The following is a 26,724-nucleotide window of genomic DNA, read 5'->3' as shown; positions in this document are numbered from 1 at the left end:
AGAGGAAATTGGATGTCCACCTAGCAGCACTCAAAACAAATTACCATGTAGTAAAAAACAAATAAAGAAAAACAATAAAAATGGGGGACGGCCTTCTCTTTTTCATGCTTTTCTTTTCAAAAAGCAACCAAACCAGGCCCATCCTTATGCATATTCTCTCTCTCACTCTCTCTGCTTTTGTATATTATCAATTTGGATAGCCAGCCAGAACTGGTGCAAAACCTGCATCTGATCCAAGAATCTCAAACCCTCTTTCCCATTATTTATTACAGTTTTATCATCTGTAAGTCCAAGTTCCCCTTTTTGTCTTCATTGTTCACTTTTTTCTACATTGCTCTCACTATTAAAAAGCAGCAACATAAAACTAAAAATTCAACGGCTAGGGTTTCAGTTTCATTGTTCTAAATCTCTCGTCAGATACATTTCTGTATTGGGTAATCAATATTTGTTTTCTGCGTTTATCTTGCTTTGAATGATTCTGGTTATATATAGCTATTTCTTAAACTCATATTTGCTATCTTTCGGTTTTGGGTTTTGATCAGCTAAGGGGTTTATTAATTGGGTTCCTTTACGTATTACTTGTTTTTATGGTCTGCCGTTTGGTTGTAAAAACGAATGATAGCGCTTAAACGAAGCTCTATTAAGTTGTACTGACTCGATTATACCATTTCAAGTGATGAAATTTCTCTCTCTCTCTCTCTCTCTCTCTCTCTCTCTCTCTCTCTCTCTCTCTTGTTGTTCTTCTACATTTTCTGAGCAGCTGAATGTAATTTGTTGAAACTGATTACTTGAATTAGGTTGTATGGGTTAGTGGACTCTGACCCACATTTGGTTTTAGGTTGAGATGTCATTTTACAGTGTCAGTGTGTGAATTTTTAAAGTGTAGCTTTTGGTGGTTGTCACAGTTATTAGTTTGGAGTAATGACGAGGGTAGGCAGAGATTTTGGGGACACCATGCAAAAAGATGCCATTCCGGCGGTGTCAGCTGATGTGATTTTTGCCACAAGTCGGTTTCCCAATTACAAAATTGGAGCTAACAATCAGATTGTGGAGGCAAAGGATGACCCAAAGGTACTATCAATGAAGGAAGTGGTTGCACGTGAGACAGCACAATTGTTGGAACAGCAGAAACGCCTTTCAGTTCGTGACCTTGCCAGTAAATTTGAGAAAGGGTTGGCTGCTGCTGCTAAGTTATCTGAAGAGGTTAAATACTTTCAAAATTTTTGTGCTTCTGCTAGAAAGTTATAATGTGGGTCTTTCAATACTTTCTTTCGTATCTGTTCTGAATTTTGAAGACTGAAACTGAGGGAAGTCTTTGGTATTAGTATTTTGAAACCTATGGTGCTTTTTATGGTTTTAGGAGATATGACAACTCACTGGGACCAAAAGAACTTTTCGTATTAAGCGCAGTTGTAAGAAGGCTCTAGTTTTTTTCTATTTTCTTTTTTGTTGATGAAAATTTTTAAATGTGAAAGGTTAATATATTTCTTTCACTTTAAAATTGTATGCAATGCTTCCTTTATTAGTTGTAGGAAATGACTTTTTACTTTTGATAATATAATTGTAGGCAATGCTTCCTTCTTCCGTTGTTTTTGTTCCTGATTGGTTAGATAGAAGCATCAACATCCAAATACAGTGGATGGTATGATTACCTGATTCTAAACTATTCAATTGTTGAATACAGGCTAGACTTAGAGAGGCAGCTTCTTTGGAAAAACATGTCCTTTTGAAGAAGCTTAGGGATGCACTGGAATCATTAAAAGGACGTGTGGCTGGTAAAAACAAGGATGATGTAGAGGAAGCCATTTCAATGGTTAGTTGTGTGTATTTTGCTTCCTTTTTTTTTTTGTTGAATTCTTCCTTTCGGTAAACTTATTCCACTTATCACACTGTTACTTGGTTAATAATTGCTGTAATATTGCTCGCAAATATATGATTTCAGGTCTCAAATGAAACATTTGTCTATTTGGTTGGACTTCTTGCTTGCAAAAGGATAGGATAGCTTCTTTCTTTGTCTTGTTTTATAGCTGGACTTCTCGTCCACTGCTGGGAATTTTACTGTATTCTCCTCAGTCCTCACTTATTTACTAAAGTCTCTGTTTTTCTATTGAAAAGAAATTAAACATTTGATATTTGGTTGGACTTAATATCATTACTTTTGTATTGAGGCCCTTTTTTTAGAAAAAAAAAAAAAAAAAAAAATTTGCGGAGGAAATAATACCACCCAAAGACAGACAAATAAAATGAGCCATGAAATATGAACCTGTATTTTATCTTCTATCATTGAATTACAATTTACAAAAGAGACGGACATATCTTGCAATTTAGAGAGGGGGAGAGTGCAATGAGCCACATCCACATAGTTAGATATGTTCTTATTTGGGCTGAACCTCCCTTATGAGTTTAACAGGCCTATGATTATTGAAAATAATTTGTTTCTTTATTTTTTATTTTTAACATACTTTCATTAAATGAAATTTAGTAGTACATTGTGGACAAGATGTCCACCATCCTACAAGCTCGTAGGTAACAAGCTCTAGGACATTATAAAAGCCAAACAAACAGAATACAACTGTGTAGATAAACAGCAATAATCAAACCCTAACTTATATCTACTCATTTTCCCACATTTATGGCACCTTGCTTCAACTTAACCGGTCCATGTGGGACTTGACACATGGATGCTGTGTTCATCTCACTCTATTTTCCAATCACCCTTCTTGGTTTTCCCTGCCTCAAGTAATCTTGATTATTTGGCTGGAAAGGAAAAGGACATTCCAGGAGTATAAAGGGTTAGGGGTAAAAATTTCAACTTCAAGTCTTGGATTTAATAAATATTGTCAACCTTGTATGTTGTAAATTTGGTAAAAATTTCCCTCCTACCTTTTTTAGTTTCACCTGTGTCTAAGGGTGCTTTCAAAAATGAATTCCATTCGAACCCCAGCCTATTTACTGATTTTTATGATATTTTCTTATCATAGGTTTATCAATTTATTTTTTGGAATTCAGTACCTTTGGGGCTTTGCTTTATGATCTTCACCTGCCTCTCCCATGTTTCCTATAGTAGATTTTAATTTGTCAAATATATTTCTCTTCTCTAGAATGATTTATTTGACCCCATTTGTTATTGCTTCTGCTATTCAAAAGAAGCAAATCATGACCAAGAAATATTATTATTGCTTCTTCCAGGTGGAGGCTTTAGCAGTTCAGTTGACTCAAAGGGAAGGGGAGTTAATGCAAGAAAAAGCGGAAGTGAAGAAGTTAGCAAATTTTCTTAAGCAGGTAATTTGATTTAAGTTAAATAATAAGGCCCTGTTTGGTACAGTTTCACAAAAACGATTTTTCGTTTTTGCAAAACAAAAACCATGGTAAAATGCATTTGTTACCGTATCATTGACAACGTTTGAACACACAGATACAGATGTCAGTTTACAGTGTAAGTTTTAAAAACGTTTCAAAGGTGTTTTTGATGTATTTGGAGATATAGAGTTGAACAACACTGGAACTCTTCTTCGGTGACACCAGATACATATTCCCAACAAACCCAGTCTCTATACATGCTGATCTGGAACAAGATCCATCTTTTGCTCTTATTTCTATTGCAAAATTCTATTGGTATCCCCCATTTGCTCACTGTACCCCTTTACTTACTACACCCTCCCTTCAATTAAAAGTTTTGACATTTGCTTACTGTGCCCACCCAACATTCTCAAAATGCCCCCACTTATGAAAAACCCATAACCCATCATCCTTTTACTCACTATACCCACCTTTCAAACTTATTTAGTCAACATACCCCAATATCTCAAACAATTGTTTTCAACTTTCAAGGTAATTCAAATTCAAATATTTAGGTTCTCATTTTGGTTGTGAATCTAGTATTTTTTTTTTTTTTTTTTTTTCAATTATCTCAATTTTTTTGATGCATTTGAGAGGTTTTTTTTTCCGTGTTTGGAATGATTTAGGAGCAACCTTGAGGGTAGGTTTGGAGTTTGAAGGTTGAAAATGGGGGTTGTGTTTCAAATTCCGTTCAGGATTGGTTTGTCATAAAAGTTTGGGTTTTCCAGTGGGTGGTCACTGAATGCCCTATTTTGTTTTTTTATTTTTTATTTTTTGGGAAATTCACAGGAAGCACTCCCACCCTTCATCTCAAAGCCTGATGGTAAGATTTTACACAAAAAATAGAATTACAATTTAACAACTACCTATCCTATCTGTTTCATCTTTTCTAACTTTAACAGAACAAAGCAGATCCATAAGAGATATAAATGACCCTAATTCCCAATCCTGCACTGCTTGAATAGAAGTTGTCCATGTGTATAAGAACTGTTGAGAAAAGAATAACTTAAGGAATCTCTCTCCGTCAAGGGAGTGCATTTCAGATACAAGAGATAACCCCTTCTGTCCCTGGATACTAAATTAGAAAGAATCAGTAGAAATCATAAAAAGAAAGAAGTCATCCATGAATAAAAAGTAGGCAGCATATATTTGCTTCCAGTATGGACTTCTCAATCTCCCAAAAATATAGTTATTTATTTTTAGCCATTTTATTTCTGTTTTTAAGTATTTGGGAATAGAGTTGCCTATTTAGTTTTCAAATTATCTTTGCGTACTCTCTCGAACACATTAGTTTTCACCTTACTATTGAGGTTGTGGGGAACTGCTTATCTAGTTTGTTGTTTTTTTACTTTTAGTAATAGATCTGCTTATTTAGTTTCCAAATCATCTTTCCACACTCTCACCAACACATGAGTTTTAGTAATAGATCTGCTTATTACTAATAATAGATCTGCTTATTTAGTTCCCCACAACCTTACTTTTGAGGTTGTGGGGAACTGCTTATCTTGTTTCCTACTCATCTATATACATGCACAAGTGAATATCTCCACCAACAGTCATGTCTGTAAGGGAGGATGAGGAGTAGATGTGTTCCACTTCTTTATTGTCAAAAAGTACTCTTTAGGGCTTGTTCTCATTGTTGCTTATGCTACATACCGCTTGACCTAGAAACGTTTTTTATTTGTTTATTTATTCACTTAAAGTAATTATCAATTTGAGTCTCTTTATCCATTTTTAGGCTTCAGAAGATGCTAAGAAGCTTGTTGATGAGGAAAGAGCTTTTGCTCGTGCTGAAATTGAAAATGCCAGAGCAGCAGTTCAGAGAGTGGAAGAAGCCCTTCAGGAACAAGAACGAACATCACGGGCTTCAGGGAACCAGGTTTGTGTTATATGTGTACTACTACTCTTAGAGTGCAAACTTTTTAGTGCAAGACTATTTAAGCTGTCCCAGCTTTGTTAAGTTGTATATGCTGAATGTATCCATCTGACACTTGGTCTATGCATCAGTGTTGTTTATTGCACAATCTATCACAAGGCATATTATGGTTGGATATGGCGTTATAATACATTTACTACCCCATTGTTGGTTATCACTCTTCTTGACATGAGAATGACGACTTTGGAGGGTAGTTGCATTTCCGTTTGATGCTCTCTTTAGGTTATTTTATGTTTGAGATGTGTGAGTAGTATTTAGTGCATTATTAGTATGGATGTCTGTCATCAAGTGTATTTAATTTATCTTCTTGACAAGTCTAATTTGTTTGAGATATTTAGGACATGGAAGAATTGATGAAAGAGGTTCAAGAGGCTAGACGAATCAAAATGCTGCATCAGCCAAGCAAGGTGAGTTTTAGATCATTCATATTGATTTTGTTTACAATTTAGACTTGCAATAATAGCATCAGATACTTTCATGAGATGGGTTTCACAAAATTATTCATTCTTTCTTTTTGCATCATTTATATGAAAACGTTTTCATATTATTTGACACTTGCAAGTGGCTTTCTTTGCATTTTCATTAAAATGTCCTGTCTTTCTGTAGCACATTTGCCTAAAAGTTAGTGGGTCTAAATTATTACTCTGTATTATTATTCTTCACTATATTACATCTGTCTAAAGTTTGTAGGTTGTTGGGTTTTTATTATTTGTAACTATATAGTGATGAATAATCATCATGCATTGTTTCAAAGGTTGATTATCTGTATGTTAAAAGGATTTTTCAGGTTGATTTAGAAAATTGGTTGTTTACTTGCTGGGGCTTGGTCAATTATTTTTATTGGGAGCCTATTTCTGTTGGGATTAGGAAATTATCTTTATTGTGACCCTATTCCATTTGGAGCTTAAATGATTGAAAGCCATTGATACTTTTGAAGATTTTGAATATAATACGTAAGGAGGGGAGAATGTAGTCTGATTGAATTTATCTAAACATGAGATGCATGAGGCTTAGTCTTCACATTGGTGTTTGCTAGGGCTTCATAAGAATTTTTACCTCTTTAAAAATTGAAAAATTACCAGAGGCAGGCTGGGTGGAATTATTTAGACAGGGATGCATGAGGCTTAGAACATTCCCCCTTCCTCGATCCTATGAATTTGTTTTTCTGTCTGACTGTAATTTTTTGCGATTTCAATATAATTCCCCGATGTATACTGTTTGTGTACATGGGTCACACCTCCTTAGTTCTGAAATCTGAATAAATGCGTAACTAATAGAGAAATGCTTTCCGGATATTTTTAGAGCTTTGAGTTTTGTACTTGAAGAATGACTTATCTTCCTTGATCTTCTGAATATTTCTTTTTCTTTTCTTTTCGTTTCTTTTTGATGAGAAACACAACTTTCATGAAAAAATGAAAGAGTACAAGCCAGTGAACAAGTAGTCCACCGAATTGCCAAAAAAAAAAGCAGAAATGATACAACACACCAACAAAAACAACTCTACACCAGCTAGTAAACAGCATCACCTCAACAAGAATCACCTAAGAATATGTTTTGTATCAAGTTATATACAATTTGGTTACGGATCTTATCTTTATTCAAAAAGTGTGGGCTTTTTTCTGTTTTTAGTTTTAGTAGAATTATTGTTATGCTTCCGATCCATTTAGTGAATTATCATATATATCCCCAAACTAGTCAGTGTAGTTTTGTGTCTGTAAGCAGATATTTTCCTTGCAGTGAAACATAAATTTTTTTTGTTTTCTTGCTTATATATGTGCCTTATTTTGAGTTCATAAACTGACAGAACATTATTTATTTTTAATTCATGGATTGAAAAAAAAAAAGCAAGTTTCTTGAGATTACTTTCCTTTTGGATAATGAAATCCACTTCTTTTCTTTTTTTGGATGTTTTTTAGTGACTCTAAGCTTTTAGTTTTTCATTTTTGTTTGTTTGTTTGTGTTTTTTTTTTTTTTTTACTTTGAATTTTCTCTTTTATACTTCTTTTACATTGGTTACACGCCTTTGGTCCTCTTCTAATAATTCTTACCCATAAGAATATCTTCATGGATTGATTATCAATTTGTAGGTTATGGACATGGAACATGAGCTTCGAGCATTGAGGGCACAACTCAAAGAGAAGTCTACGAGTTCTCTTCGGCTTCAAAAAGAGGTTTGTCTATTATTCTAAATGTGTGACCTATTTTGATATAACTGACTTTTGTGTTGTGTGCTTTGATGAGTTTTCATTGCATAACATATGTAATTATGCTGGAATTCTGAGTGGTTCATACTTTCATGCATTATCCAATAATCGGTGTTAACTTTCAGTTTTAGCTTTACCTAGGGCTTTTATTTATTTATTTTTAATTGGTATTATGCTGTTTTTAATCTGTTTTATTTGCATTCTCTTGATACTCTCATATGTTTGGGGTTCCCTAGATTGGTTTGATGGTTTCGTGAATTCAGCCACTAGGGTTGTTGGGTAATTTGGTTTTGGGAGATAAGTCTCAAATATGGGTTTTTATGTTTTTAATATTTCAGTCGTTAATGCAAATTAAAAACATTGAGATCTTAGGCAGAGAGTAGAAATTGCTATCTGAGAAGAAAATACCAAAACCCTAAGAAAACATTTTCCGTAAAATAACCAATTTTTTGATCTGAAACCATTGATTTAAAAAGAAGATTCATGGTAACCCGATTTTTGGGGTGCATGCATTGGAAGCTGATAAAGATGAATTGACTTAGGAGGTTGGAGGAGGTGATGAGGAGGGAAGGAGAGCTATAGAAGATTTTCAGTTTATTGGGGGGCAGGAGTTGGAAAATGGTGGACTTAATGCTTTGGAGAATGGGAAAGATGGCGGCAGGAACAAAGTGAGAAAAGGAAAAGGAAGAAGGGAATGTGCCTCAGTCAGCTTTGCAGGGTTCCAAAGCTGAAAAAAGTGGAGGTGGGCCTCAGGCATAAATGGAAAGGGGTGGGCCTGGTGAAAAGAGTGGTGGTATTTGGATTGGATTTCTTTTGGTAGGCCTTGGTGATGGGAGAGTTGGGCTAGAGTAGTATTGTTGGTGGAGACAATTAATTTAAAGGGTGAAGGAAAGGAAGGGACTGCGGGGCTGGAGGAGAAATTGTGTTATGGGGAGCGGGATAAATGGAAGAGTGACAGATGGTTGAAGTCATTTACTTTGGGGGAGCTGGGAGAGTTTTTTCGTCAATGAAACTTTCTAAAAGGCATGGCATCAAGGGAGGGCCAGTGAAAAGCAATAGGGTAAGGTTCAGAGAAGAAGACCATTTGCTTGTCTTTCACCTCATTGGTGTGTGGTGTCTAAGGAAGGTGCTGATAGTGTGCATCATTTGTTTTTTCACTGTTCAATATCATTAGCATTATGGCAAAAGGATGATATCATAACTAATGCTGAGCGGATGATAGCATTAACTAATTCTAATGCTAGAAAACTTTAATCTCTTTGAGGAATTTGGGGTTTATTGTACTGCTTCCACTACACTAGAACCCCGTCATGTTTTGAGAGTGTGCATCATTTGTTTTTTCACTGTTCAATATCATTAGCTTTCTGGCAAAAGGATGATAGCATTAACTAATGCTGAACGGATGATAGCATAACTAATGCTTAGTGGCTGATAGCATTAACTAATGCTAATGCTAGAAAACTTAAATCTCTTTGAGGAATTTGGGTTTTATTGTACTGCTTCCACTACACTAGAAACCCATCATGCTTTGGGGTTTCTGTGGCAAAAGGATGATAGCATTATTCTTATTAGGGGTTTGGTGGTATATGTTATTCTCTTTGGTCTCTCATTTCATTTATTCTTCAGAGGGATGGTGTGATGCAGGACAACACAAGGTGAGTGTTGCCTAGGGTTGTGGTGGGCTTAGATTGATAGAGGATTTAAAAATAGGATAGGTATAGGGAAGAAAGAGGATTTATGGCTGCTGGAAGTTTAGAGAATTAAGAGAAGATAGAGAAGAATGTAGAAGGGGAAAAAGAGGAGAGTGTAGAGGAGATACCAAGGCACCAAGCCTTCAACAACAATTAAATTTCATCCATCAAAACCTGATTTGGCTACAGCAAACAGCCTTATTTATAGACTTAAGACACATCCCCAAAGACTCCTAAAAATATCAACAGACTTCTTAAAAGACTAAAAGACTCATTAAATATTATGGAAATATGAAAAGACTCATTAATACTCAAAAGACATTGTATTTTCCTAAGACCCAAATAAATAGATTCTTAATAACACTAGACTCAAATAAATACTATTAATAAAAATTAACATTAACTCTAAAGTGACTCTTGATTTATTTATTTAGGTATTTTCTAATGACTGACTCTTAAACTACCATGGGCACTTCTCTTTGGACCAAAAATGCTTTAGTTTTAGAGTTGGACCAATGAGCTTAGTCTTTGGATTCCAAAGAGGATACTTCTTATCTAACCATGCTGTAGCTACTGCATCATGGTGGGCACTATGATATTATCTGCTTTGTTTTTTTGTGATCTTTATTTCCAATGCCCTCACTATGTTCCTTTCAGCTGGCAATGAGCAAGAGGATCATGGAGAAAAATTCCCAATTATATGAATTAGATGGCCCTGAAGCTTTAGGTTCATGTTTACGAATTCAAGCTTGCTCTGATGATGCTCCAGAGCTTTCTAAATGTTCAATTCAATGGTATCGTGTATCATCTCAGGTTGGAAAGAAGGAGCTTATATCAGGTATTATGTAATAAATTTTTATGCTTTACTTGTTCTGAACTTCTGAGCAAGGGCATGATAATTATTAGTTGATTCGTATATAGATTCATTGCTGTCATAACATGCTCATTCAATATCCTTCTTTCAGTTTCTTTGATGCAGTGTGTATGCATGCACGGGTGCATACACATGTGTCCTTATTATGTGCACATGTACATACTTGCTGGGTTGCCTTTGATACGTTTTGTGCAACTTTATGGCACACAGGTGCATACGCATGGGTTCTTATAATGCACACATGCACATACTTTCTGGGTTTCCTTTGAACCATTTGTGTAGCTTTATTATGGCTTTAGAGTTTTTGTTTTTTAATAACTAATTTGTGTATTTTCTTTGCCTGAATTAGAGGAACTCACCTTGTGGGTCCAGGAATCAGGATAGCCCCCAACTTTCACGTTGTGTCAGATGTCTACCTAACCAATTATGTCACTACTAGCTACTTGATATTGGCAGTTCATTGGACATGAATTGGCATAATGGGGTTTCAAATTTTGTGCTATGTTGTGGTGGATTATATTTTCTGATAACTCCCTCACTGTAACATATGTACCCGCATGATAAGTGTACCCAAGTCCATGTAACACAGGACTAACTAGGTGAAAAGCTCTAGCCAGTATTGAGCTTGTTTAGGCTTTGCCTATATAGTAGTGAACACACTATAGTTGAGCCTTGATTTATGAGTTTAATCATGCTTGATGGCATGTGAACTGAGGCTTAATTCTAGCATTATTGATTCAGAGGAAGAAGAATTCATGGCTTCAAAATTTATGGTTACTTGGCATTTGCAAACATCACCTTACAATGCTGTGCTAAATTGCATATATTTTCTGTGTCATGACTCATTTGAAGCTCTACAAATAGGAGAGTCTGCTAGTAATATTTGTTTTTGTAGAAGTTTATAATTCAATGTCCATTCATCTCTCAAGGAGGCTGTATTTTATAATACAAGGACATAAGGTAAATCTAAACAAAACCCTTAACTACAGGGACTTTAACCAATAAATAATTAAAGAAAGCTATATACAGTAGAGCTAAATAGGCTGTCTAAAACTTGTTAATTCTGAAGTTCATGATTGTAATTTGCTTATAGCTCCTTTTGATCTTGCCCCTTTGGTTGTATTGTAGTAGAACATAGGGTAAGGGTTTTCAGGACCCTCTTTTATTCTTTAAGAAGACTTGGTTGCATGGGCTGGACTAAAATTGCCACCTTTATTGTCTCTATGTAATTACTTTATGCTTATTTTTTGGGTTTTATGGATGGAGCGCAACAGAGAATTTTCGATTATTATAAGGGGGTTGAAGTGGAAGTTCTTTGGGAGCGAGCGAAATTCTGGGCTGCTTTATGGGCATCAGTTACGGCTGATTTTAGGGCACACTCCATTTCTTCTATTATGCTGAATTTGTTAGCTGTTGTGCAGTGAGACTAGTTGTAGTGTGATGTCTTGGGTTTTTTCCTCTCTGTGATCAGTTTGTTTTTTTTTATCTCTTTCTAAGTTTGTGGATTCCTTATCCACCCCGTGTTTTTAATCTTTGTATTTTTAATAAAATTTCTCGTTTCTTCTCAAAAAAAAAAAAAAAATTTATTGTTATATTGGAGGATTTTCTTAGAGTAATACTAATTCTTAATCTATACTTCTTTAGTTAACTTTTCTGTTGACCAAACTGGTCTGTGATGGCCATGATATATTTTCTGGCAGGTTGTATTTTCTCTTACATTTCAATTCCATTTTTATAGCTAAGTTTGTAAAGACATGTTGAAGGTGATAGATCTGAGTAAAATATTATGGTTCTATAATATCCAGCTGGATGCATTGTGCTGGAGATTCAGACAGTTACAACACTAATCAAAATTAGTTTCTCTTTCCTTTTTATTTTTCCCGCCAATGTCAAAGTTAGTTTTCATAATTCATCTTGTTAAAGTTGGAGCATGCAACCCAAAATTGGCAATGGGTGGAGAACCCTAGGAGTTTTAAATTTTGAGATGTGAGGCTTATAATACCCAATGTGAGATTTTTGTATTTTCAACATGTCCACTGTGGTCGGATTGGGCCAAACATAAATTAGATCTACCACGTGGATGAATGTAGTTCTGATATCAGTTTAAATGGAGCATCCAACCCAAAACCAATTATCTATGGGTCTCCAAGGTGCAAAAATTTATGTATTGAGATTCATGGCTTAGGATATCTTATGTGGGATTTTTTTATATTTTCAACACATTTTATTCATTTCTCATTCAACTTTTCCCTACCTCAGGAGCTATAAAATCAGTTTATGCCCCAGAGCCTTTTGATGTTGGACGGATATTGCAAGCTGATATTAGTTTCGAAGGGCAGAGACTATCGTTGACAACTGCTGGTCCCATTGATCCTGGTCTGGTTTAGACTATCAATTGTACAAATCTGTCAATATGTTTGTCTTTTTATGATTTTAAACACTGAATTTCTAAAAGGGCTGATTTCATTGCTATTAGCAGCTGGTGGTTTGGGGAGCTATGTGGAGGTACTTGTGCGGAAACATGATATTGAGTTCAATGTATGTTATCTAAATCTTGTTCACCCTGAATTTACAAATTTCCTTATTTATAAACCCAACCAAGGAAATTAGTATATGTCGTTTAATAAATTCCAAGTTTTGTCAAAATTCCAAATTTATTTTCTCCATCCAAACACACCCTAAAAGAATAAAAAACTTTTGAAAGAAAGTTTGGCATCACTGTGACTGTCCATCGAACTTAGGTTTCGCCACTATCTTGGTGTCTATTAATGATATTTCAATTGTCTTGCATAGTTGTAGAACTGTGTAGTCATTATTTTTTTTTTATCCTTACAGTTCTTTAGCTGAAAAAGAGAAAAATGTGTGTTGTTTTCATCACCTTGAATCATCTATTGCCTCTTTGATAATTGTTTGATACTTTGCAGGTAGTTATTACCCAGATGAATGGAGTTAATCATACATCAGAATCTATTCATGTATTTCATGTGGGGAAGATGAGGATTAAACTTTGCAAGGGAAAGACAACAATTGCTAAAGAATACTTTTCGACTTCAATGCAGGTATTAGAGATTATAACATTTTAAATTTTATTTAACCAATTAATTTATTGCTTAGTAAGATTCCAATATAGATCTATCCAGCCCTGCCCCACTCATCCCACCCCTAATTTCTTGAGCCAAAAGCCTGCTCATACCTTTTCCTTGTTTTACGGATAATTGATGGGTTTAAAAAAAAGTGAATATGCAGGACCAAAATGGTTTGGCATTTATCTTTCATCTTATCCTTTGAATGTTTTGTTTAAAGGATGATGCTTATTAGGTATTGAATAGGAAGGAGGTGAAGTATTGAACAATGCAGTTGTTTGTTAGAAAGTTCCCAAAGACTGATTTGTTGTTTCGGTCCTTGGTTCTCAATCACTCTAATTGCTTCTTTTCCCCCCCTAGGTTTTCTATTGCATCTCATTCTAAATGCATCGCTTATGTGCTCTGTATGTTTTGTGTTGTTGAGCTCTGATATGCAAGCCATGAGTGCACCATGTGAAATTTACTTCTTTTACTTGTATTGTGTTTGCTATCAACCATTATGCATTGAGGCCTCTTCTCAATCCAATTGAAACCAAAATAGAAACTGCTTTTGGCAAGCAAAGGCCTCTTCTCAGTGATGTTGTTTGTTCATGCTTTAGCTATGTGGAGTTAGAGGAGGTGGGAATGCTGCAGCTCAGGCATTGTTTTGGCAAGCAAAGCAAGGGCTTTCCTTTGTATTGGCATTTGAATCAGAAAGAGAGAGGAACGCGGCCATCATGCTTGCCAGGAGATTTGCTTTCGATTGTAATGTATGTCGAATTTTTGAATGTTTTTGTTTCTCCCTCCTCTTTCTTGGTCCTTTGTTCTCTTATATGATGAAGAAGAGATTATTAATAGCAAATACATTATTATATTGCAGATCATGCTAGCAGGGCCAGATGACAGAGCACCTTTAGGAACCTAACGGACCTCCATAAATATCTTCTTCACGAAATGTAATTATTGAGTTTTCTCTTGTATTATAAGTTTGTAATAGTAGAATAAGGCATTGTGTAGTTGTGTTATAGGCTCTCTCTCATCTTTATTTCTCCTTACCTTTCACTACATCAAGGCATTTTTTATTTGCCTTTTTGTTTTGAGTGTAAACAATTTCTCCCAAGTTTGGAGGTTGATTGCAACTGTATGTGTGTAACTTTAGTGTGTTGGATTATTGGTATTTGGTACATGATTGATTATTGTAATGTGGAATCAATGAACTGCATTATTCTTGAGATTGGAAACTCAGTGTTACTGGATACATTTAATTGTCCATGGTAGACAGTAACTATACAAGGAAGAGAAAATCCAAACCAATGCATCATTAATGGGCCATTATTGGAACCAATCTTTTTGTGAAAAGCCCTAAAAAAAATTATGAAAACTGCTTGATAAATTTCTTTTTTTTTTTTTTTTTTCTTTTCGACTGTTACAATCAAACTTATCGAACTTATTCAATTATGTACACCTAATAATGTGTTAGTGTTTTATTAAATTTGACTTCATTCTATTGTAAATTTGGAATTTTTATTGTTTTTCTCCTTTTTAGTGTTAAAAGAAACTAAGATTCTAACTTTGAATTCATCAAAGTTATAATAAATGATCGAAAAAAAGTTTGTATCATAATTAAAAGGGAGATTTAGAGTTCAGTTCATTTTATGCGTCTTTCTTAGACTAAGAACGGTAGTAATTTAGGGTTTTTAATTAAGTTTTTTTATTTTTCTTCTTTGATGGCTATATGTTATGTTTTAATTCTAAGATTTTGGGCTCTGCTCAAAATTTCAGAGTTAAAACTTAACATACAGATTCTACAAAGCTCATTCTACATCTTAGGAGAGGAAATACCCTTCAAATTAGGGAAGAATTTTATTATGAATTAAAATGATTTTCTTATGAATTAAAATAATTTTCTTATAAATTAAAAGGATTTTATTATGAATTAAAAAGATTTTTTTATACATTATTATGAATTAAAAAGTTTTTCTTATAAATTTTAAAACACTTCCGGTCTCTATTTAAAAATTATTTTTCTAAAGAAACTAAACCTAATTATCTCTAATTAAAATGATGAAAATGATATGAAATGGCTAAATAATTTATAATTTAATTAATAAATTCTTAAAGGACATAAATAATGGGTAGTTCAGTAATCGAAAAATAAATTAACAGTTATGAGGATAGCAAGGGTAGGATGTTTGGTCGCGTTTGAACCTATGGATGCAAATGGCGATGGATGGCGACAATGCCAGTTGATCAATTCATTTAAATTTTGTGTTTTGCTATGAAGGATATTACACACAAAACTATTCACTTGCTCACCATGGAGCGGGAAATTTTATGGTTAATTACCATTGGTCAACTACCGTTAGATTAGATCCAGCAGTAGTGGTTAAGCCATGATTTATCTCATTATTATAATAATTACTTTGTATTTACTTTATCTAAATCTAATATTGTTTTAATTAAAAAAATTAATGAGTGCTTTGGAAGTTCAAAACTCTTTCCATGGCTGGGAGGGCTACCTTAATTCAACCTATCTCTTCTGCCAATCTGCCATACCAATTTATCTCATGTAGACTGTTAAATTACCTTTGACAATTTGTGATAAATTGTCAAATTGAATAAGGATTTTCAACTGATAAGAAAAAGACTAATTTGGTGAGTTGAAAGTCACATTTATTTACAAAAGCTGAAAGGTGGCTTGGGGATTAAGAGGATGAGAGTGAATGAGTGATGAATCAAGCCCTATTGGCTAAGTCTAGCTGGAGAATTTTATAGAAGGATGAAGATCTTTTGGGCCAAGACGCGTGTTTCCAAGTATTTGAAGGGTGATCAGATTCATTCTAATATCCTATAAGAACCTAAGCCTGCTGGCTGCAGACTTTTCAAATGGGTTGTAGACTACTTGTAGTGGTATTCTTGTTCAAATGGTGTGAGAGCTAAATTGTATAGTGTATAACACATTATGCATGAACGCACGTTATGCCTGAAAACAAGTGGAGGGTGATCCCAGAATGAGTGTCACCACTTCCTAGAGCTGGGTAAGAACATGCCCACTAACCCATCATGGAGATCATGGTGCTTGGGCTTCAAGAATGAGCCAATTATAAATAGAGGAATCATGCTTCAAATTGGGGCACACAATCATTTTGAAAGATTATACACTTAATTATAATATTAAACTGATTCAAGCCAAAAGGTACACCACCCTGTTTCGGAGTTTGGAGTTCGAAGGTGCGACGTTATCATCCAGCATAACTTGGTGTTAGCAAATTTCTTCGGGGTAAGAAATTTTAATCTAGCAAATTGGTAACAAAGTTGGGAGAAGAGGGAGTTAAGGGCAATTAAGACAGTTTTTGGTTAGTTAAAATTCTAATTAAATACAAGAGTTTATACTCTTGATTTTCACATTAATTTAAAATTTAACTAACTAACACTACAAAAGACACCATTATTAACAGTTATCCAAACTATTTAGATCTTAACTAATGTGGAAGACTTTTATTTGTTTTTATCTGAATTCACCTTAAACCTAATTTATTCACTTACCCATCAGATTGGTAATGAAATTTTTTTTTTTTGGTCAATTTAATGAAAAATTGCTTCAAACTCTTAATGAAGTCGTCGTATGTGGTTTTAAGATAGAGTACGTGTTCGACAGTTAAAAGACCTCCCCTGACACGGTGTCGTTTTCTAGTCCAAGAACGCACATAACATAATAAACCGCGAGCTAGCAACTACCGAGTAGAACCAAAACCCCTGCTAAACCCTCCGTTTAGAGTGCAGAGAGAGATGTTTCGGAGCCGAGTGGTATCGTTGTTTGTGAAGAACAATGCCAAGGCTCTGTACAATCTCAGGGGAACGACGCCGTCTAGGGTTTTGAACGAGGAGTCAGCTAGATTATTCTCTACAGGCGTCACAAGGAAATGCTTGGATGGCTTTCGATCTTTGTCTAAGGTTCCTTTCTCTCTTTCTTTTTGTTTTTATTAGGAAAATAAATTTGAAGAAATTTAGATTTGGTGCTTCAGATTTTCGATGGTGAATTTGGAATGTGGGATTAGGAAAGTTTCGGAATTGGGACAAGCTTTGCAGTTCATTTCAGCTGTAGAATTTTATTTTGGGCATTATATTTTCTGATAATCAAATTCTTTTAATCAAGGATTTTGAGATTTGGCTGTGAATGAATGCATTTGGAATATTATGTCGGTAGCTGTAACCAATGAGGAGATGCTTTGATTGGAATTATAAAATCTTGAAATCAGTGCGTAATAATAATACAACATGGGTGTTGGGTGTTTATGTTTTCTAGGTTTGGTTAAGGATATTTCTTGTGAGTTATTGATCCTTGCATGACAGTAATTGAATGTCTACATTGCTATGACTTCATTGTTGGGACACAACCACACAAAAGACCCCATATATGGGTTTTAGTGGTACATGGAAGAGGAACAAGAACCAAAGAACATGTAACCATATAGTCAAGATTTATAATGCTTGTTGCTTAACTTAAAATTGAAATGCTACAGAAGTGCTTTATATTTAGAATAAATATGTAACGGATCTAGTGTGCTTATGTCTGTGTTAATGTGCTGGGATGATTGTCTACCATGTTTTGGATTGACTACCCTGGATTGCAGTTTTCTGGGGTAGTAATGAATTTTAATGTGGATGCTGTATATATTATATTAAACAGAGTATTTGAAGGGTGGAAAAATGAAAAAATAGTAGCTGACTAGGATTGGACTGCTGAATCATATTGGAGTAGCGCCAGGAAACTATGGCGTTTACTCTTTATTTTTTGTAGTTTGACTGTCAGTTTTTTTAAAGTAGCTTCATTGTCCATGATGAATGCATGCATAAAATGTAGCAAACACAAATTTTTTCAATTTAACTTCGTGCAAACATCCGAACACACACTTTGTTAGGATGGAATGTTTTATAAACATTAAAAACAATAAAAAGGAAACTCTTATGCTGTTTTCAGGGTAACTATGTACCATCTATAAGGAATATGTCCACTGTGGCTTCTGTAGGCATCGAAAACAAGGAGGGATTGAAGCTTCTTGTAAATGGAGGACATTGTGCTCAAAAAGCGGTTGGAATTTGGCTTTTTGGTTCTGCTGCATGGGTGTTTAGTATGGTTATACTCGGTGGCATTACACGATTAACACGATCAGGTCTTTCAATGACCGATTGGAAATTTACTGGGGGACTCCCTCCTCTCTCAGATGAGGACTGGTTGGTTGAGTTTGAGAAGTACAAGCAATCCCCTGAGTATAGGTGGTAAGTGCAAAATCCAAATAGCACTCCACATTTTTGCAGCAATAATTTTAGCTTGCATTTTACACCTTATGTAGATTTTGCTACAGTAAACTTGTTTCTAAACTTGAAATTACGTTAAAAGCCTTCCAGAAGAATGGCTTAAGTTTGCTTACACATGCAATCCCTTTCTAGTTGGTCAAAAAGCAGAAAATATGTGCTTTGAAGGACTATTTTAGTGATGATAATTTTGATGTTCATGTATCTATGTAGCCTTTTCTATTCTGTTAGACATTTATTTTTAATGTTACTATGTTGCTTCCTATGGGGGTTGAAGTTCTTTTGGACCTTCATGATGTTACCTGGTTTTTGATCTCTTGCAGTGTAAATCGAGGGATGAGTATTGAAGATTTCAAATTTATCTATTGGATGGAATATGCACATCGTATGTGGGGAAGGGCATTGGGTATTATGTTTGCTTTGCCATTCTCATATTTTCTTCGTAAGGGATATATTACCTTACAACTTGGACTGAGACTCTCTGCACTTTTTGGCCTTGGTGCTGGGCAGGGTCTAATTGGCTGGTGGATGGTTAAAAGTGGTTTAGAGGTTAGATATGGTTTCCTTTGTGCTGGTTTGCATTGAAATTTATAAAAACTTTTATGGGTGTTTGAAATAATTTCATTTCCCACAGGAGCCAGCATCTGAATATGCTCAGCCAAGAGTAAGCCCATACCGTCTTGCAGCTCATCTTACTTCAGCCTTTGCTATATACTGTGGCCTTTTATGGACTGGTCTTTCTGTTGTCATGCCTGAACCACCTGCTGAATCGGTAGCTTGGGTTCGTGGGGCAGCAAAAGTGAAGAGACTTGCTCTTCCTGTAAGCTTACTTGTCGGAATTACTGCTATCTCAGGAGCATTTGTTGCAGGAAATGATGCTGTATGTAATTCACAATTTGTTTTCTTGCCTTTTACATTTAACTAAATGGATGATATGTGGTTTTTGCTGAGTAATTTATTATAAATATGCTTATATGTGGATTTCCAGGGGCATGCTTATAATACTTTTCCAAAGATGGGGGACACATGGATCCCCGAGGATGTTTTTGACATGAAGCCACTAATCCGGAACTTTTTTGAGAATACATCTACTGTGCAGGTATCTTCACTGACCAAAGATTATATTCTAGCGTTTAGAATCTTAACATTGCCATATGTTAGCACTAAGGTTGCTTTTATAATAATAAGAAAAGTTAAAATATTACAATAAAAAGAATTGAACAATTGGGAAGAGGTATTATTTCAAGTTTTTCCTTCGCTAACAAAACTGTTGAATATATTAATTGTCATCAAATCATTACCTTTGGGCACATAATTTAGCCCCTGAGCTTATATTTTCTTTAGGTGACTATGCTTTTTAAAATTTTGGAATTCCTATGTCTTATATACTGTATTGGCTTCTTGAAGATGAAATGTATATATATTAGCATTTTATAATTCATAGCTTCACATCTATATTTCCCTATTTGTAGCTTGACCATCGGATCCTTGCCACTGCAACTTTATGTTCAATTGGCGCTTTGTGGTGGTCAACAAAGAAGTTTGACATACATCCTGCAGTTCGATCTTTGATTGGAGCTACTGTTGGCATGGCTGGCCTTCAGGTATAAAAGCTTTCCAATTTTCCATTCATTTTTTTTTTCTCTTCGTATATCTAGAGACTAGAAACATGGTTCTCCTTTGCGATTAATTTAATTAGTCTGATCAGGTTGGTTTAACATTAAATTTCTTTGTATAATTACTCTGTGTTATTGTTACAGGTCACACTGGGGATATCTACACTTCTGTCATACGTGCCTGTTGAGCTTGGCACGGCACATCAAGCTGGAGCTTTGACTCTCTTGACACTAATGATCCTTCTCAATCACACTTTGCGGAGGCCATCACCATCCCTTCTTAACTCTCTGCCTCAAGTTGCAAAGACGGTCTAGATGACTTTGTAGTACAATTTTGTAAGATTGGGCAATTTTACCGGATGAAACAAAAATTTATTGGATTCTTGTGTTATTACATAAATCATCAGCTTTCAAGCTGGTGGGTTAGTTTTGCAAATGTGGAGAAATGTGTTTGTTTTGCTTGTACTTGGGGGACTAATATCCCATTGTAACCCAGTGGCCACCGATTCTTCATTGTTGAATATAATGAAATCTTTTCCCATTGATGTTTTCTAGTATTATACATAACCTTTGTCACAAAGTGATACTACCACCTGGAACTGGTAGAACTTTTATTGTTTTACAGTACACCATATATAATTAAGTGGAAATATAATTTGGCCATGAGTTTATTTAGTTCTAGTGGACAGTTCCAACAGGAACCTTGTGGAGTTGCGTGGCTCATATCAGTACTGCTGTTATTGGATCTTGAACTGGTATGACTTATGTGATTGGTACAATACCATTGAAAAATTGAAGCCATTGAACAAAGTGAAGCCACGAATATATGTTTCTGCTTAGGTTCTTTTAAAGCCAAATTACAATTTTGGTCCATATGGTTCGGACTATTTTGAATTAAGGTACCTGTGATTTCAATTTTTCCGATCATGTTTTTCTTTAAACAATTTAATTAAGAACAAATTAGCAACTATGTTAAATTGACAGACAAAATGGCCATGTGTACGTCGTGCAAGAACTTGTGCACATAGGGGGTATTTGTCTTTTAGGTTCTTTTTAACTTTTTATTTAGAGGGCTGTTATTTGCACACCTTTTTCTTCTTTTTGCACACCCTTTCTTAAAAAAAAAAAAAAAAAAAACTCAAGGGAAAAGATCTTATACCCCCATCCATTTCTTTTTGCACACCCTTCCTAAACAGAAAAAAAAAAAAAACACCCACACACACACACCCACACAGCCACACACCCATCCTCGAGCCCTCCCCACCTCTCCTCTCTCCGGCACACACCCATCCCAGAGCAGCCTACCACCATCGGCGACCACCCCACCCTCTCTTCTTTTTCTTCCCCCTACCCCGACCACCTCTCTTCCTTCAGCTAGCTCACCGTCACGCGCCGGAGAGAAGAGAACTTTAAAAAAAAAAATTGGAGCAAGTTCGGTGGACCAGTGCCGAACCCGATGGTTTCGTTCGGTAGATACCCACCGAACAATCCTATTCTATTCTGCGGGTACCTGTCGAACGAAACCACCGGGTTCGGCACTGGTCCGCCGAACCCGCTGCAATTTTTTATTTTTTTTAATTTGTTTGGTTGTTTGCTTGGGTGAGAGAGAGAGAGAGAGAGAGAGAGAGAGAGAGAGAGGTGAAGAATGTGGTGGCTGTTTGTAGGTGGTGCATGCGGGGAGGAGGGATTGGGGAGGGCTCGGGGGGAGGTGGTTGGGGTGGGGGGAAGAAAAAGAAGAGAAAGGGTGGGGGGTGGGCTTCGACGGAGAAGAAGAAAAAAAAAAGAAATTTGCAGGTGAGGGGAGGGCCAAATTTGCAGGTGAGGGGTGGGGGGGTGTGTACGGGGGGAGATGGGGATGGGGGTGTGTGGGTGAGGAGGGAAGGGCCAAATGGTCTTTTTTCTTGAGTTTTTTTTCAGAAAGGATGTGCAAAAAAAAATTTAGGGTGTGCAACTCTTTATTTATCCGTATAACTCTCTGATATGGGATTATAAGAGGATGTATTTTGACTTTAATTTACTCAAGTCATCGTTTCTCCTTTTTCATAATGTTTTCACTTACATTGCAAGCTGCAGCCACCTGACCCAATCCAACCATCTTTGCCTGCCCCTTTTGCAACCATCCCATGGAATCTGCTGACCACTTGTTCAGGTCCTGCGGTAGGTCTAATTCCACTTGTTAATGCCCTCCCATTTGTTTTACTCTGATGGCTTAGATTTTCATGATTGGTTGATGATTAACTTGTCTTCTAAGTCGAAATCTAAGGGAGGTGTGGAATGGCGGTTCATTTTCTTCTTTGGGTGTTGGTATATATGGAAATGGAGGAACAAGAGGTGTTTGATCATGATTTCTCTATTTCTACCAGGCCTAACACTATTATAGCATTCTATGCTTCTCATGTTTCTGCAAATGTTTCCTCTTTCAGTAAACCCTACTGGATCCCTCCTCCTGATTCTTGGGTTAAATTGAAAGTTGATGACAGTAAGATCTCCTCTGATGCTTCTACAAAAGTGTTGGTGGTCTGCTGAGGGATACTAGTGGAGGATGGATTATTGGTTTTGCTGTTAATCTTGGAAGAGGTGAGATTGTAACAGCTGAGCTTTGGGGCCTATTTCATGGTCTTAAGTTGGCCTGGGTGTTACTGCAACCCTGACACTATGCATAACTTGAAATGGACTCCAGCACTGCAACCCTCCTTGTTTCTAAGGGTGTTACTGTGAACAAGGTCCCTAATCCCTTAGGACTTTTACAGCTTTATAGAAAGACAAGAAAACATAATAAGCATTAACAATGACCGCTGGGCAGTACGCATAATACATAGCCATCAGATCACCCATGTCAATTTAATATCAGAAGAGTCATTTTTATAAACATACTTCACTTACAACTGAAGGAAAGCCGAAAATATTACGAAGAATGTTGGCCAGGGCATGGCTACATATTGAATACAGATCATAACAGCAAGATGATCTCCTATACTATGATACTAAGTTACTAACACTAACAGTATCATGGCCAATAAGCCAAACCAAACCAAATCAAACAGTACCAATACTACTTTACTATGCCACAAAAAGTGTTCCCATAAGTTTACAATAACATCGTTGTGATTTTATTAAGGGCAGTGGATGGTGAAAGAAGAGCAACACCACAGAGCTGTGGGCTACAAAATTTCTTGTACACTGCCTTCAGCTTACTCTCTGCAGCTGTGGAGTGAAAGCTTACCAAGAGCTTTGTACAATCCCTGTTCCGATCCACACCAGAAAATATGATCATTTATAAGTGTAATTCATTTACAAACTACAACATTAATTCCGAGTAAATTGAGATGGAAAGATTTACTTACATCAGCTCATCTTCAGAGTAGCATGTATGATGCTTGAGAGTTTCAGTCCAGAAAGGGCTCTTGTTCAGGGTGCATCTCGCAGCATAAACAGCAGATGCAGCAATCATTGAAGGGCAGTACATGATTGTAGTAGAGTAGTGCATCAGACTCAGTTCAGCCAGAAAAAACACCATGTTCTCCATCTACATTATTAAGTAGAACAAAAAGAAAAGAAAATCAAATAAGTTCTAAATTCAGATCTCTCTCCATAGTCCAAAGACTTCTTGAATAATGTGTATGCATGAACCTCAAAAGGAATCAAATAATCACATCAAATGCTTACCTCTTCATCGGATGGATCAGATGCTTTGATATAGCGATTCACGAAGACATAAGGTGTGGGAACTGTTAGATACCAGCCTAGTTCTCCCAAGATTGCCTTTTCCATGACCAGTATCTTTTCCTTAGCATAGGCATTGTCTGAAATGCATACAAAGTCATTAACCTGCACATTTTCACAACCCAAAACCCCCAAGATTAATCTTTAGGCAAACAAGAGAGAAATAATGCATGATGCACAACAGGGAAACAATGAATACATTACTACCTCTGGTGCCCAAATTTCTTCGTACTTGCTTGCCAAAAGCATTGAGCTGATGCCAACTAATTGAAGCTCTCTCCTTGGTACAACTTTCACCGAAAGGAATCGATCAACAATATTTATTGTAAGATAGAGGGTTTCTGGCATGAGTTGGAATTTGTGATGAACTTCTATCAACCAGTCTACAAGGATTGATCTCATCTTAGCATTTATTTCGGGCTGTAAACCCATGTACTCATGCACCCGATTCTCTTCCTGCATCAGAATGAAGCACACCACAATGATCCAATTCAATACAATATGTGTGTGATTTAAAAAGAAAAAAAAAAATCAAAGAAATCAAAGGTTCAAGTCAATACTTCTGTGAGCTTGTAAAACTTGTAGATTTCATCCAAATATTCAACTACTGCCAATTCATTATCAGCATCAGCAGCATCAATGTCTACTATTGGATCCTTTGGCTTACTAGTGAGTCCACAACAAGCCTGTGAGAAAAACAAATTAACACAGTGCGCAACACGAACAATAATACAGAGAAAAACTAACAAAAATGAGGCAAAAGGGTGTCAAAAAATTGAAATTACTTTGCTTCGAGCACTGAGAATTGAAGTAAAGGCCCTGTCATTCTTCCTTGAGGCCCCTTCTCTATATTTTCTCCCACTACCAGTAGTCTTCTCATTTTCAATGGAGCTTCCCAGGACCACCACCATCTCATGTTTCAGCTTCTCAGATGCATTCTTTTCAACCTTCACAGCAACACCGGCTTTCCCAGCAGTGGCCCCATTAATAACTATTGCACCATCCACTACTTGTACGATCGATTTCTGCAAATTAGCTCAATGTTAATCAAGTAAAATTGTAAATTTAAGGCTTGGTTAACAAAAACAATAAAGTAAAAAAATGAACTCTTGGATTGGTACCTTGTTCTTGTTCTCTGCTGCCGCTTTTGCATTACCCAGTAAATGGGAATGAGGAAGCTTAGCATGGAGCTTCCCTTCAGCAGCAGGACGGGTTACTCTGTTACCAATGTCTTGAAGAACTCGCCTGTTTTTCACCTCTGCAGCTGGTACATTCTTCTGCTTACCTCCCTCTAAATTACCATTAAAATGGATTTCAGTTTTCAGATTAAAATGACCAAAATTATGATGATTCATTGATTCAGATTAATATGATTCAAATAAATGATTCATTGATGTTGAAAAAATATATTCTAATAATAATAATAATAAGAAGAAGAAAGAGAAAAGAGGACACAAAATCAATGCTAGCTCTGATGACCATGAAACAAAAATTACCACCCTTGATTTAAGAGGTCAGAATATATATAAAACAAGAATTTAAAGACAAGTACAAATTTGGTTTATCAAAATAAAACAAGAAAAAGAAAATACTCCATGATCCTAAACTTTACAAAAAACTCAACAAGAGATTTGAAACATAAAGATATAAAAACAAAAATTTATGTTTGTGAGAATAACAAAAACCCATTTGCATATATAGGAGGAAAAAAGCCCAAAACAAAGCGAAAGAAAGATCAACAGAGAAATAATGAATAAACAGGGTTCTGGGTACGTACCTCTCGGTTGTTGCTGAGGCACAACAACAACAGCTCTGGAACCCATTTCAGATTCTTGATTTTCTTGACTGTTACTGCCGAAAACTCCACTGAGACTCGAAAACAAGGACGAGAAGAACACTTGGAGACGACTGTTGCGCGTCTCTCCTCCTTCTTCAGCGTCTGTGGTCGCCACCTTCTTCAGCCTCTCTGAAATTTCTGAAATTTCTGAAATTCCTTTGGAATGTCTCTTTCTCTTTCTCAGGGATTTGGATTTTGTTTGTGAATTTTTTTTGTCAGATTGTGGTTGTGATGGTTCTTTTTGAAGGTGCTACGCTGCTCCCAACGGTCTTATTCTACTTGAATTTCGGCCGTTTGATTCGTGCTGGATCTAACGGTTGTGATCGCTGCTTTTGAGTTTGGAATTTTCTAGCCGTTGGTGGTGGTATGGGCTCTCCAAGCGCACAAACGCAAAGCCCAGAGACGGCCCAAGCAAAAACAAAGCCGAACAGGACAAAAATATACAAACTTTTAAAATAGGGAGGCGATTTTCGTACTCATCTTTTCTCCATTTGCACTCGTTCACATTTTCTAAGATTTTTTTATATATTTTTTAGAGGGTTTTTATTTGCACACCTTTTTTTTTCTTTTTACACACCTCCATCACTTAATTAGTGAAAAGACCCTAAAGCTCCATTTTGAAAAGCCCCTACAGCCCTCCCCCAACCCACCCACACCTTCCCTCTCGATAAGATCTCCCTTTCTGTCTTTCTCTAGCTCCGGCGACAACCTCGAGCCACCCCCTCCTTGCCCCTCCGGCGACCACCTTCTCTCTCTCTCTCTCTCTCTCTCTCTCTCTCTCTCTCTCTCTCCCTCTCTCTCCTTCCATCTCTCCTCCGAACATCCACATACCTTAAAAAAAAATTTGCAGGTGGTGGCTGGTTCGACGGGCAAGTGCCGAAATCGGTGGTTTCGTTTGTTCGGCGAGTACCTGTCAAACGAAACCATAGGTTTCGATACTAGCCCGTTGAACCAGCCACAACCTGCAAATTTGTTTATTGCTGAACCAGCCACCATCTTCTCCTGAGAGTTCATCGTTTTCGGCAGCGTCGGAGAAGAAGAGTGAGGCTCGATGATATTTACTACCAAACCAATTGCAAAGAGAGAGAAAAGGAGGAAGAAGAAAGAAGTCAAATTTTCCATCAAT

At 36.2% G+C, this 26,724-nt stretch overlaps 3 protein-coding genes across 4 annotated transcripts; 2 read left to right on the top strand and 1 right to left on the bottom strand.

Annotated features, from left to right (window-relative positions):
- The first annotated feature begins 130 nt into the window (after positions 1-130).
- On the top strand, positions 131-14,341 carry LOC147299336 (stomatal closure-related actin-binding protein 1-like). Of its 2 annotated transcripts, none has more exons than XM_086239582.1 (13): positions 131-283; positions 906-1,203; positions 1,685-1,813; positions 3,190-3,282; positions 5,078-5,218; positions 5,614-5,682; positions 7,363-7,446; positions 9,828-10,008; positions 12,304-12,420; positions 12,524-12,582; positions 12,969-13,103; positions 13,727-13,876; positions 13,987-14,341. In XM_086239582.1, exons 2-13 carry the CDS (start codon positions 922-924, stop codon positions 14,029-14,031), a joined length of 1,485 nt encoding a protein of 494 aa, XP_086095708.1. In that variant the 5' UTR covers positions 131-283; positions 906-921; the 3' UTR covers positions 14,032-14,341. The 2 variants fall into 2 exon arrangements, with proteins under 2 accessions (XP_086095708.1, XP_086095716.1); XM_086239590.1 differs by lacking the exon at positions 131-283 and adding an exon at positions 307-434.
- Positions 14,342-16,860: 2,519 nt separating this feature from the next.
- LOC147299335 (heme A synthase COX15-like) lies at positions 16,861-20,583 on the top strand. The gene is made up of 7 exons (XM_086235637.1): positions 16,861-17,060; positions 18,088-18,386; positions 18,746-18,971; positions 19,057-19,302; positions 19,411-19,521; positions 19,895-20,026; positions 20,183-20,583. Exons 1-7 carry the CDS (start codon positions 16,896-16,898, stop codon positions 20,351-20,353), a joined length of 1,350 nt encoding a protein of 449 aa, XP_086091763.1. The 5' UTR covers positions 16,861-16,895; the 3' UTR covers positions 20,354-20,583.
- A 2,481-nt stretch (positions 20,584-23,064) lies between these two features.
- On the bottom strand, positions 23,065-25,759 carry LOC147299334 (G2/mitotic-specific cyclin S13-7-like). The gene is made up of 8 exons (XM_086235652.1): positions 25,539-25,759; positions 24,883-25,052; positions 24,547-24,786; positions 24,322-24,447; positions 23,969-24,217; positions 23,705-23,866; positions 23,383-23,564; positions 23,065-23,280 (listed from the first exon to the last, which is right to left on the bottom strand). The coding sequence occupies exons 1-8, from the start codon at positions 25,582-25,584 to the stop codon at positions 23,127-23,129; spliced, it is 1,329 nt and encodes a 442-aa protein (XP_086091778.1). The 5' UTR covers positions 25,585-25,759; the 3' UTR covers positions 23,065-23,126.
- Positions 25,760-26,724: the final 965 nt, after the last annotated feature.

This window comes from Dryas octopetala, chromosome 1, assembly GCF_963921425.1.
Source record: "Dryas octopetala chromosome 1, drDryOcto1.1, whole genome shotgun sequence".
Taxonomy (NCBI): domain Eukaryota; kingdom Viridiplantae; phylum Streptophyta; class Magnoliopsida; order Rosales; family Rosaceae; genus Dryas; species Dryas octopetala.
The sequence above is the reverse complement of the archived record's forward strand: the minus strand, read 5'-3'. Positions and strand labels throughout refer to the sequence as shown.